At 43.0% G+C, this 12,799-nt stretch overlaps 1 protein-coding gene across 8 annotated transcripts in view; it reads right to left on the bottom strand.

Annotated features, from left to right (window-relative positions):
• AGBL3 (AGBL carboxypeptidase 3) overlaps positions 1-12,799 on the bottom strand; it is a 61,773-nt gene that overhangs the window by 36,110 nt on the left and 12,864 nt on the right. For all 8 annotated transcript variants that reach the window (XM_039519342.1, XM_039519339.1, XM_039519344.1 and 5 more), the window contains exons 7-12: positions 11,576-12,358; positions 9,013-9,175; positions 8,089-8,215; positions 5,283-5,383; positions 5,001-5,122; positions 3,223-3,289 (exon numbers count right to left, since the gene is read on the bottom strand). In XM_039519342.1, coding sequence (XP_039375276.1) covers positions 3,223-3,289; positions 5,001-5,122; positions 5,283-5,383; positions 8,089-8,215; positions 9,013-9,175; positions 11,576-12,358 — 1,363 coding nt within the window. The remainder of the gene's footprint in view (positions 1-3,222; positions 3,290-5,000; positions 5,123-5,282; positions 5,384-8,088; positions 8,216-9,012; positions 9,176-11,575; positions 12,359-12,799) is intronic.

Genomic DNA, 12,799 nt, shown 5'->3' with positions numbered 1-12,799 from the left:
GCCTCCCTCAGAGATGCCAGGGTGCTTCTCACAGAAGTCGAAGTGCTCAGTACCGAGTCCACATGACTTGGCTCCAAAGGGGGACAGAGCACTGCCTTCATGAGGAGGAACTTAAGTCTGGTGTCCCTATCCTTTTTTGTTCTGGGTTTGAAGCCCCTGCAGATCCTGCAACAGTAGTGCATGTGGGCCTGCCCCAGGCTCTTAAGGCAGCTAGTGCGCCCCGGGCCCGGGGGCGGCGGGGGGGGGGCGCTCGGGGGCGGGGGCTCAGGCCTAGCGGCCCAAGACCGAAGCCCTGGGGCGGCATTTGGCGGCTTTGAGCTCTGAGGCATGCCGCTGAGCGGTCGCGGGCACAGGGCGACGTGACTGCGAGTGGGGTGGAGGTCAGGCCGCCCGCTTGACCTCTGCCAGTCGGCGCTGCGGGCCAGCAGCCGGCCGAGAGCAGCGGCGCCCGCGCCCGTCAGCAGTGGCTGCTGCGGCACTGGTCCCGGGTGGCGGGCCTCCTGCCCTGCCGCGCCTGTGGAGCTCAACTCAACCGCAGGCCCAAAAAAAAAACTCTGGGGGGCCTCTGCGGGGGCCGGCCTGGAAAAATGCCCCTCCCCCCCCTCTGGGCGGCCCTGAGCTAGTGTGTGGGTCACTAACCAGCATCGGTTTATGGCACGACACCCACGGTTTGAACTCCGGGAACTGAAGCATATCCTGGTGCTGGGAAAGGGCTAGCCCAACTAAGCAGGCTTTGCTGCTGACTATACTACTAACTAGCTAATTAACTAACTAAAACTCAACTTTAAAAAGGTAACTATTTACATTGTACAAAACAAGTTCAATGAGAGAAGGTACTTGCGGGAAAAATGCAAGAACGAGCGGAAGTTCCAGCGACCGTCACGGGTGGTAAGAAGGAACTGAAGGGGCAGTGTGGTCCTGTATATCAGCGCTATGAGGGGTGAGCTAAGGGGGCACCAGAGGCAACCCAATGGATACCACTGAGGGAAAACTTTCTGGTGGCAGTGCTTGGGGAGAGCACACACCTACACCAGAATGGACATAAGCAAGCACTCGAAGAATCCCCAGATCCTTTTCTGCAGTATTCCTCCATAGGCAGTTATTTACCATTTTGTAATGCACAATTGATTATTCCTTCCTAAGTGTAGTAATTTGCATGTGTTCTTACTAAATTTCATGCTATTTATTTCAGACCATTTCTCGTCTGTCAAGATCATTTTGAATTCTCATTCTGTCCTCCAAAGCACTTGCAACCCCTCCCAGCTTGGTATCAACTGCAAACTTCATAAGTGTACTCTCTATGATATTCTTGTTATCCTTTATGTCCCTAGCTAGTTTAATCTCATTTTTTGCCTTGGCCTTTTTAATTTTGTCTTTACATGCCTGTGTTGTTTTTTTTATATTTATCTTTTGCAATTTGACCTAGTTTCCACTTTTGTATGATTCTTTTTTGAATTTCAGATAATTGAAGATCTCCTGTTTAAGCCAGGATGGTCACTTACCATACTTCCTATCTTTCCTATGCTTTGGGACAGTTTTGTGCCCTTAATGTCTCTCTAAAAACTGCCAACTCTCCTGAACTCTTTTTTCCCTTTGCCTTGCTTCCCACAGGATCTTAACTACCAATTCTGAGTTTGCTAATGTCTGCCTTCTTGAAGTCCATTGTCTTTATTCTGCTGTCTTCCCACCTACCATTTCTTAGACTCAAGAACTCTATAATTTCATGATCACTTTCATCTAAACTGCCTTCCACCTTCAACTTCTCAACCAGTTCCTCCCTGTTTGTCAGAATCAAATCTAGAATTGCCTCTCCCCTAGTCGCTTCCTCCACCTTCTGTAATAAAAAGTTGTCTCCAATGCATTCCAATGATGCATATTCTTTTAAACTGCAAAAATATTTCTTTGTAACCAGAAAAGCTAGAAACTGTTTTTCTTTTGAAATGGAAAACAAAATTCTGAAGAACTTAGTACAGAAGATTATGACAATTACAGAACATTATGTGAAAACCCTAATTTTGTTTACTGTTCTGCATTATAGATTTGGACTGCACCTGGAAATACTGTACAGATCACTGACATGTGATAGACTAGGTGTGGGCAAACTTTTTGGCCCAAGGGCCACATCTGGGTGGGGAAATTCTATGCAGGGCCATGAATGAAGGGCTGGGGAAGGGGGTTGGGGTGTGGGAAGGAGTGTGGGCTGTGGGAGGGGGTGTGCAGGAAGGGGCTCAGGGCAAGAAGTTGGGGTGCAGGAGGGGGGCAGGGTGCAGGAGGGGGCTCAGGGCAGGGGGAGGGGTGCAAGATGGGGTGTGAAGTGTAGGAGGGGGCTCAAGGCAGGAGGTTGGGGTGCAGGAGGGGGTGTGGAGTGCGGGAGGGGGCTCAGGGCAGAGGGTTGGGGCATGGGGTGCAGGAGGGATTCGGGGTGTGGGCTCTGGCCAGGTACCGCTTACCTCGAGCGGCTCCGGGGTGGCAGCAGCATGCAGCAGGGCTAATGCAGGCTCCCTGCCTACCCTGGCCCCGCGTCGCTCCCAGAAGTAGCCAGCATGTCCGGCAGTGAGGTGGGGCAGGCAGCTCCAATGTGCACTGCCGTCTCCTGTAGGTATCACCCCTGTAGCTCCCACTGGCCATGGTTCCGTGTTCCCGGCCAATGGGAGGTGCGGGGGGCGGTGCCTGCAGGCGACAGTAGTGCACAGAGCCCTCTGCCCCCACCTCCCTCAGGGGCTGCAGGGAGGTGGTGCTGGCCGCTTCTGGGAGCGGTGTGGGGTCAGGGCAGGCAGGATCTGGCCTGCAGGCTGTAGTTTGCACTCCCATGTGATAGACCAAGACAGTCTATTAACTGTACTTAACACTATTCATGAGGAGACTCCAGAAGCATATTCAATTTATTAACTAGCATTATGACTAGTTTGTTACATACACCTCTACCCCAATATAACGTGGACCAATATAACACGAATTCGGATATAACGTGGTAAAGCAGCATTCCGGGGGGGGGGGGGGGGGGCTGCATGCTCCAGCGGATCAAAGCAAGTTTGATAAATTTTTTACCTATAACGCAGTAAGATTTTTTGGCTCCCGAGGACAGTGTTATATCAGGGTAGTGGTGTACTTTCACCTCCTGTTTAGCCTAAACACATAAAACTGTTCTTTCAACTCGAGGAATGTCTTTCTTGCTACACTCAGTAAAGGGATCTAAGCAGCTAAAAGAAGTTTATAGTGTACCTGAGTATCTGGTTTTAGCCAGTGTGCAGCTGTGTCATTGGAATCTGAGCTGTCAGAAACGTGGGTACTGTGAAAGATTTAATGTTGTTTTATTTCCTTAGTTTTGGACTGGAAAAAATATTTTGTTGAATTCATTCATATAATAAGGCAGTGCTCTGCCCTCCCCCCACCCCAATAGTAACCCTATTGGGAATGCTATATAGATAGTGGTTTTCACATTTCTCTCATCTAAAGCACACAATCCCACTGTATAGGCTGCAGGACCTGCAGTTAAGCAATATAACAGTGGGGACCTTGATCATGGGGACTACAGGGTTGTCTGACAAACCGTGGTTCCTCAGTACAATTTGATGTGTGCAGATGACATTTCCGGTTTCTAGATAGTCATAATTCTACTTTGCATTTTCACTCTATTTTATGTCATTTCATCTAATAACATCTCATCTTGTTTTCCATAACTGAGCCTTCTATTAGTTCTCTACCAAGATCCAATGTATCGCAGGCATTAAGATAGGCCTGTCTGTATTAAACAAAATAAAACAAAACTTCATCTCTTCATTTGCTTATTATTCACCAAGAGGAGTGAAGACTTCAGCTTTGGGACATGTACTTCTTAGTAATTCATAATGCAGACAGTATTTTGAAGAGGCAGTTTTGAAAATAATGCACTGACAAGGGCCAAGAGATATTTCATTTCCTGTATTAATTAGAAGCATCAAGATTTTTAAAAAGTTACAAAATATTACTCCTTGTGAAATGAGTTTGGAGATCTCCGAACTATTCACAATAGGCCAATGTCCACATCTCATTAATCACCTGCACAATTGTCATTAATGAATTTGTCAGTTTCAGCAGTGAGATCAAGGAGTGATTGGGCCCTGGAGATTGAATTCCTCCCGATATCTAGGGGTGGATCACTCAGGGGAGAAGCATATTGCTGGGTCATTGTGGGGAATCATGTATTACTATTGCCTACGACGGACCTATTCTATAGCTAAATGGAGTACAGGACTTCAGACTGGCTCCTTTCTACAGCAATACAGTAGAACCTCAGAGTTATGAACACCTCAGGAATGGAGGTTGTTCGTAAGTCTGAAATGTTCGTAACTGTGAACAAAACATTATGGTTATTCTTTCAAAAGTTTACAACGGAACATTGACTTAATACAGCTTTGAAACTTTACTATGAAGAAGAAAAATGGTGTTTTCTCTTTATTATTTTAGTAGTTTACATTTAACACAATACTGTACTGTATTTACTTTTTTTCCCCTGTCTCCGCTGCTGCATGATTGCGGATTTCTGGTTCCAAATGAGGTGTGTGGTTGACTGGTCATTTCGTAACTCTGGTGTTTGTAACTCTGAGATTCTACATGTACACTGAAGCAAGTGATACACTTTATCCTACAGCTAGACTCCTCTGCAAACATGTACAGTTGAAAAATAGTGTATTGATTTACATAACACAGCTGATCTATTTCTGCATCAATTTACAGTCAGTGCAATTCCATCTCTCCCTAATGCCTTTAGAACCCCACACTGAGCTAAATGAGAGCCAAGCTTTCTTTTGTAGGACAGGGCCAACCTTGAGCAGACAAAGGGGTTCAATCTGCAGCCAACTGACCATTAAAGACTCAACCTGAGATTCATATATAATTATCTTCCAGTAATTTCAAAGGTAAGTTCTTGGTAATTAATCTAATGCCTAGTGTAGTCCTCTTTACCGAAGTGCACAATAAGGTAGAATATATCTCAATATCTCTCAATATTTTTGATTTACCTGGAATCTTTGTCTAAAATGGCATCTGTGACAGAAGCATCTGAGTCACAATTAAGATTCTCTGAGTTGGTCTTAGCTTGCTGTTTCACCATTTCCTCTAATTCTTTCAGACACAGATAATACTAGGGAAGATCATACACTTAGTTAATAATGAAGTCCATTGCCTTATTGAAAGGCACTTATCAAAACCAATATAGTGTTTGTTATTATTACCTTACAGAGTGCCACATTTTATCACATAAATAGTTTTATTCCAATAGCTCTAAAAAGGACTTTTCTTACCTTACTCTTGTCTGGATCACAGTAATCCAAGAGGGCATCACAGAAATGGTATCCTATTGACTCTAAGTCTTCAATGTTGAAGTGAGTACCCTCTCTATTACCTGAAACATCAACAGAGATACTCACAAATGAAGACATAACTGTCCTGCTCACTCCCTGCAGTGATATTTTCAGGATGGTGGTTGAAAGTAAGTTAAAATTTCTTTGGTTCAAGACTAGTTACTGCTCCACAAACTTATAATATAGCTCCCAGAAAAACACTCCACCCTCCCAAAACTCGTGTGAAGTCTGTTGGTTTTCCAAGACATCTTGGAACAGTTTTCTACCATCTCAATACAAAGCTCGAATGACATGATTATGACATTGTCTTGTTCTTCCTGTGCTCCATCTGACTGAAGCCGGAGTATGAGCAAAACTTCTTGGAATGGATCTGTTGGTCCCCATGCCTTTGATCAAATAAGGAAGTTAGTGCTTCTCAGTTTCCCTCCACCTCTCACTAGAGGTCAGAGGTTCATTTCTTTCTTTCAGGAGTGGCTCACAGTAATTCTCCACACTGGCAATCAATAAAACCAAAATGACCTTAAATAAAGCACAGTTTATTTAGCATACCAAATAGAAAATAGAGAGAAAAGTCATGTAACTACAAATTAAACTGAATACACTTGTTCATTCTAGAGACTGCACAAAATGTTAGGCTGGCTGGCCAAAAATTTTGGGATAATAATCACTGAATAGTTCCTATAGCAAAGCTCTGACATTCTGGACTTGGCAAAGCCATGTGTTTGGTCAGCACTCTTGGTCTGTGTGTGATCTCCTCCTTTCTCTGGGCAAGCAAACACCCTCTTTTATAGCCATGATCAGGACCTGATTTACCATGGCACCAGTGGTGCCATAGTGCCGGGCCCAAGCTCAGAAGGGGGCCTGTAACACTCGCTTCCTCCCCTCTGCTGAAACGGAGCCTCAGAGCAGTCCGGATCCAGCATGGGACCTGAGACCCCCACAGGGCCCTGGGAGATGTAGTTCCTTGGCCAGCTCCCTGCCAAGAGAGCCTGCCCTGGAGCAGGGATGATACTACATTTCCCAGCATTCCCTTGGCCGCTATCAACAGGAAAAGGAGGGGGGGAAGCTGAGAGACTCCATGCCCTGCAGTTTGCTGTGAATGAAGAGCTGACTGCTAGAAGGGGGTGGCAGTGTGAATGGGGAACAAGTGTGCCCAAGGTGTAGAAGGCTTTGGCCCAGATAGCACCCTCAGAAGACTTCCCCAGACTGTCTTAGGGATGCTGGTGTGACCTTGCTTGGCAGCCCCCAAAGAAGGAACTGGGTGGACTAAATGGACAGTGCACCCCTCTATCTGAAGCCTACCAAGGGAGGTATGTGGATCCCACTAGAAGTTAAAATGAAAAGTAAGGGGGGGTGGGGGCTCTACTAGAGGACCTGGGCAGCTTCAGATACAGTACAGGAGAATTTCTACTTCTGAGCCATGAAAACAGAAATTGACTTTTCACTTTCCAGATTTATTCAGAAAGGGAATCTAGCACCTGCCTTCCAGATTTGAACACCCTCAAAATTCAGGAGTGCTCAGGCTCAATTTGGGCAACTGTTACTTCATTTCTCCCAAATCAAATATGCTGATACACTGTAATTTGCTGTAGAAAAAGTAGGATAAAATTGAGCAACAAATGCTGGGGTCTTCCCAGTGCTAACTAGGACTGGAATTGCTATTTTCAACAGCCATTACCATTTTTTTTAGTTTTGTTTGTTTAAAAGGAAGACAGTGATATTGCACTGGCAAATTCCCCATAGAAACAAAGAATGGAACAAAAGAATAATAAAGGCCCCTCAAGGATAGTCTTATAATATGGATCCAGATATCTTCCAATCACACAAGCTGAACATTGTTCCACTTTACAGCACTTCTGTAGCCATGCGGGAATCAGTCCTGTCTGTGTTCTGTGCACATCCAAAATTCTTACTGAATTCAGAAGTGCCTTGCTTTTGTGACCATACTACCTGATATTTTCAGCCCTTGTAAGCAAAGCAGGTTTACATTTAGTAATTGGGTGGGAAGCCTCTCAGAAAAAGTTAGGTGCTGTAGGAGGTGTTGCTTATTCACTAGGTCATGTGAGACCTTCCTGTTACAATCATAAACCAGTGCCGCATAGAATGCACTTTGCTCCTAGAGCAGGGGTAGGCAACCTATGGCACGCGTGCCGAAAGCGGCACTCAAGTTTATTTTCAGTGGCACTCACACTGCCTGGGTCCTGGCCACAGGTCCGGGGGGATCTGCATTTTAATGTAATTTTAAATGAAGCTTCTTAAACATTTTTAAAACCTTATTTACTTTACGTACAACAATAGTTTAATTATATATTATAGACTTATAGAAAGAGACCTTCTAAAAGAGTTAAAATGTATTATTGGCATGTGAAACCTTATATTAGAGTGAATAAATGAAGACTTGGCACACCACTTCTGAAAGGTTGCCGACCCCTGTCCTAGAGTCTAGAATGTTTCTGGTATATCTATTTCTAGCAATTCCATTTAATTTGGTAGGCAGGCCCACTAATTAATTATGTATTGGTTTCCAGTACGTCTGTAATAACTGTGGCCTGAAGTTAATTTATGCATACCCTGTATTAAAATGCTCACTCTAACTTCATAGAATTTGTCATTTATCTCTGTTAAATAGGATTCTTTGAGGATGGTAGCTAAAACCATCACAGATCACTACTGCATCTGTAAAAACAATCAAAACCAGATTTTGTTTGATAACCCCTACAATCTTCCTTGAATAAAAAGGACTTACCTAGTTTAGATCCACAAAAAGTGGCTTCCAAAGTATAGCTGTTGCGGATGCCCATCTTCCACATCACTACTCGACCTGTCCCTTCTTTGCTTTTCTGTACTTTGAAATTGCAGTCTGGGAATGAAAACTTAAAAGAAGGATGTAGGGTCAGTTCCCTGTCTTTTAAGGAGCACCCTTTCCCACTAAAGGAGACATGAAGATAGCAGTTTTTTCTTAACTTCACTAATGTGTAAAACTTTCAAGCCCAAGTAGGAAAATAGTTAAAGGTTCAATCCATCCTTCTTTCACCCTGTAGTACATAAGTATTGCATCACACATGGTGCATGGCAGTCTTTCAATATTTAGGTACAACAGAGCGGTGGGTGGAATGAGAATCCGTCTTTGATTATACCAGTTTGTTTTACTTTACACATGTAACACCTTTTAATACTGCTGTTCATACTATCCCCATTAGTTGAACTAGTACCAGACTGCTGGGCCAGCCCCCCAAAGCCTCCATTTCTGTTTTTAATCCTAAAATGGTGTGAGATGCATGTTTAGTAAAAGTCTGAATAGCTCTTCTGTCATGGGTGAACAAATCAATAATTTGGTATCCTGGACCACATGGAGCTTTGGATCACCTCCTCATTGTTTTCTGAAGAAAACAGAATTAGACTCAAATGCTACAGTAATAAATCTAGTGTGATAGTTTGTGTGTTGTGCTATTATTGAATTGCTGAATCCCTATTGGTTTAGAGAATGAATCTGTTGTGTTTTTTAGCCAATCAGAAGTCATTTTTATCAATAAAAGCACAATCTTGTAATGCTTAGTACCTTTATAAATAAATTTGTTTCCAGCTGACTGACATTTTAGCAAATCAGATTGGCTTACATAGGTTTCATTTAGTATAGGAAAGGACTATTTCAAGTTAGCAACTTGCTTACCTTATCTGGGCAGTTCTTGCTCATCATGAGAGGAAAGATGCGTTGGTGCAAGCATGGCACCTCTGCTTGCTCCCCACCATCACAGCCATACATGAAGACATTCTCTTTTCTGCTATGACCATGAAGATCACAATACAGGAGAATGTCACGCTCCTCCATCACTCTGTAACAAGAGAGGAAACAATATTTTACTATAAATGCTTTTTTTTTCTGCATCAGCCAGGGCTGATGGGTGGCAGCAATCTTCATAGGAATAATTAAATACATAAACATATGCTTAGCTTTAAGTATATGAGTAATCTCATTGATTTCAACAGGATTACTCATGTGCTTAGAATTAAGCATGCACTTAGATGCTTTGATAGATCAGTGCCAAATAGCTCAGCACCTTGCAAGATCAAGCCCAAAAAGTGTGCCATGGCTTAGTAACAACAGGATCCAAGGCTTGCATCAGAACTTTGTGTTCATTTTATTAAAACAGTTATAATGGATCAATCATTCTTCATGAGTCCAAAAAGTGGGAGTCATTTTTTTTTAAATGTGGGTAACTGAACTCTATTCCTTTTTAAATCGCATTCCCTTGATCTTCCTTTCTTCAACAACTATTATCTGGGTCTTCCCTTCCATCTCCACATTTCCCTTCCCAAATACATTCACCCTGGCAAATTTCCCCTCCAGTCTTTTCAACCCTCAATAGGAACGATCTTCTGCCACTTCAGGTGTACATTAAAACAATTTGAAGTATTGCCCTAGAATGCTACTTTTATGTTCCTTCTTGTATGCCACATGATACACAATGCACAATCTTGAGACTTATAACACACTACAAATATATAGCACAAAACTGTGTAGCAGATAGCTCTTTTCCCACTCAGGGTGAAAGTAGTATCAGTTTCAAGTATTAGTTTTTTGCAGTATTGCAAGTTTTGGAATATGCTGCATTTTGTCTATAATTTTTTAAAAGAAACTTTGCAAAACTGCACAAGTTTTGGAAAAAAAAAAGGGATTTAACACATCCCCAAAAAGGCAGTTCCAGTAGGATTTTATGCAGGTGATGTGATATCACCAGAATCATTCCTGCTGGGCCATCACTCTGCACAGGAGTTGGCAGTTCATGATGGATCAAGAAAGAAAGGGGAAAAAAGGATTACCCTTTTTTAATTGATAATGTGCTGAATGTGAGTCTGGATATTTGGGGCATTTCAGCAGGTTTTTCTAAATGTATTTATTTTTCTATTTTGCTATACCAGTTGCCTTTAAACTGTAAAACTGGGATGCAGGGTGAAGAGAGGGTTTTTCTGCTACACAACTTTGCAAAAGACTAGCCTGTATCCATCTATCATAAAAACTTTTGTCCTCTCTCAAATCTAAAAAAGTTGTCTCCTATGGGAGAACAGTCATTTTCATTCTCTAGCAAGCTCCAAAGTCCTTCCCCAGAGTCATCAGAAACTCTTGAAAGGGTGAGTATTAGACAGGCCAAAATGGAAATAAGTAAAAGCCAGTGTTTGAATTTGAACTTCTTTGAATATTTTTCTGATGGAAAGGTGGTAAGTTAGACAGCAGGATTTTTGTTTGAAGAATGTAGAGGCACAAAGGGAAAGGACTTATGATTAAACATGTACCTGAGAATCAAAACATACTGTAAATGATATTGTAGGTTAAATATTAGCTTTATGAGCACTGACAGAGCCCTTTCAAAGCTAAAGCCATTAGAAGAACTCAGTTACATAAGCCAAACCTGAATGGTGACTCTGGGTATGAAGTTATATGTATAACCAGATGACTAGATGTCTGCACTGCATAAGGAAGTGAAGCATTAAAAACCAAACACATTTATACTGAAATATACAGTAAACCTGATAGGACTAGTAGTCAAATACAAGGTTGGGATCCACTCTGGACTTGGCCCACTTTAGGGCACTTTCCTGCACCCAGGGCCGGCTCCAGGGGTTTTGCCGCCCCAAGCAGCCAAAAAAAGTCACGATCGTGACACGATCTGCGGCAATTCAGCGGGAGGTCCTTCGCTCCTAGTGGGAGTGAGAGACCCTCCGCCGAATTGCCGCCGAATACCTGGACGTGCCGCCCCTCTCCGGAGTGGCCACCCCAAGCACCTGCTTGCTAAGCTGGTGCCTGGAGCCAGTCCTGCCTGCACCAATGAAGTTGGCAGATATTTTCCCACTGAATACAATGGGAGCAGAATTAGGGCCTCCATCTGTAAATCTTGATGGGGGGCAATGAGGAGCAGGACTATGAAAAAAAATCACTTTCTGTTCTGGGATTGATGGTTCCTGAAAAATTCTCCTTCACTACCCAAGATATCTTTTCCATTCCCTATATTAAAGCTATATTACAGGGTGCTGTGCAACAGAAGAACATTGTAAACTACAATAAAAACTCATGCTTCTTAGAATTTACACAAATAATACAAACGGAATTGGTTAAATATGAAATGAGAGGCAATAAAAATAAGGCAAATATAGTGCAAACAGTGGTTATACTAAATAACAGACACTACGAATACAAAGGGTTTTTTTTGTTCTGAAGAAAGGAGAGATGATGTTACCTTCTGATCATGTTCCGGGTGTACCAAACAGAAGGAAAAGATTCTTTCAGGTCTGATTTGTAATTACGATTTAAGTCTTGACCTACTAAGGAGCAGCGATAATTTCCCACAATCACACCATCTGGGTTCAACATTGGTACCACTTTGAAGACAAAAGTGTCACGGAGCAACCGAGCATCACCTGAGTTGCCCAGAATGTAATCCAGAAAGCCCTTCATTATCCAGGAGCTGTTTGTTTCGCCTGGGTGCACCCTTGCAGTCAAAATCACAGCTGCCTTATGCTTTGCCTCCTTGCCACTTTCTGAGGGGCTGGTGATGGTTAAAACATACACTATGTTTCTTGCTAGTGAATGGCACAAGATGCGGATCTTGCAAAATGTTGACCTCACTGGATCTCTAGAGATGGCTGCCAGATAGTCCTGCAGGTTGGAATAGGTGTAAGGATAGCAATGGGCAAAGTAGCAGGTGTCTCGATCATGTGGGAACTGGAATGTCCAAGTGAGTGAGAAATACTGATGCCCATCTTGGCCAAGGTTGTTTTTGTAATACTTGATTTCATCTCCTGTTCTTTGCCAGCCAACTCGGTGGATCTTCGCATCCACTTCTGAGTACAACAGTGGACGCATACCGTGGTTGTACAGGCTGGTGGGCTTGGTGAAATTGACAATGGTGAAACGATAAGGCATTCCTGCCTGAGTGTTGGTTACTTGAAAGTAGTACCATTGGGTGTGTCTGTTTGTATAGAGGTCAGTGCGCAGTGTCAGCTGGTACTCGAATTCACTACTGATGTACAGAAAGAAGACAAGCATTTTTAACGCTGGTTACCACAGAAATTCATTACAGACTCAAATCATGCTGGGGATTGTGGGATGGAGAAGGAATTCTTCCAACATCACAATAAAACACTGTACAATTAGCCACGAGCAAGTGTGGGGGGATTTCCACTTTCATATAAACAATCAAAGCATATGTCAGGATGTCAGACTAGATGGAATGCGTCAGTAATATAACCACCACATGCCTTTAGTGCTTACTTAAAATAATTAAAATGTGTGACCAAACCAAGGCTCATTAAAAAAAGGTCTTGTGCAAAAAAACTCACTCGACTAAATAAAAAAATATTGTCATCTCTAAAAAAAAAGTGTGAATGTATGCGTATGAATTTGTGCATGTAGGGTGAAATTTATAGCTGTGCTGAGGGCCTACATCACCATTTTGAGGCTT

Source organism: Mauremys reevesii, linkage group 1 (genome assembly GCF_016161935.1).
Source record: "Mauremys reevesii isolate NIE-2019 linkage group 1, ASM1616193v1, whole genome shotgun sequence".
In the NCBI taxonomy this organism is placed as follows: domain Eukaryota; kingdom Metazoa; phylum Chordata; order Testudines; family Geoemydidae; genus Mauremys; species Mauremys reevesii.
Note: the sequence above shows the minus strand (reverse complement) of the source record. Positions and strands in the feature narration are given on the sequence as shown.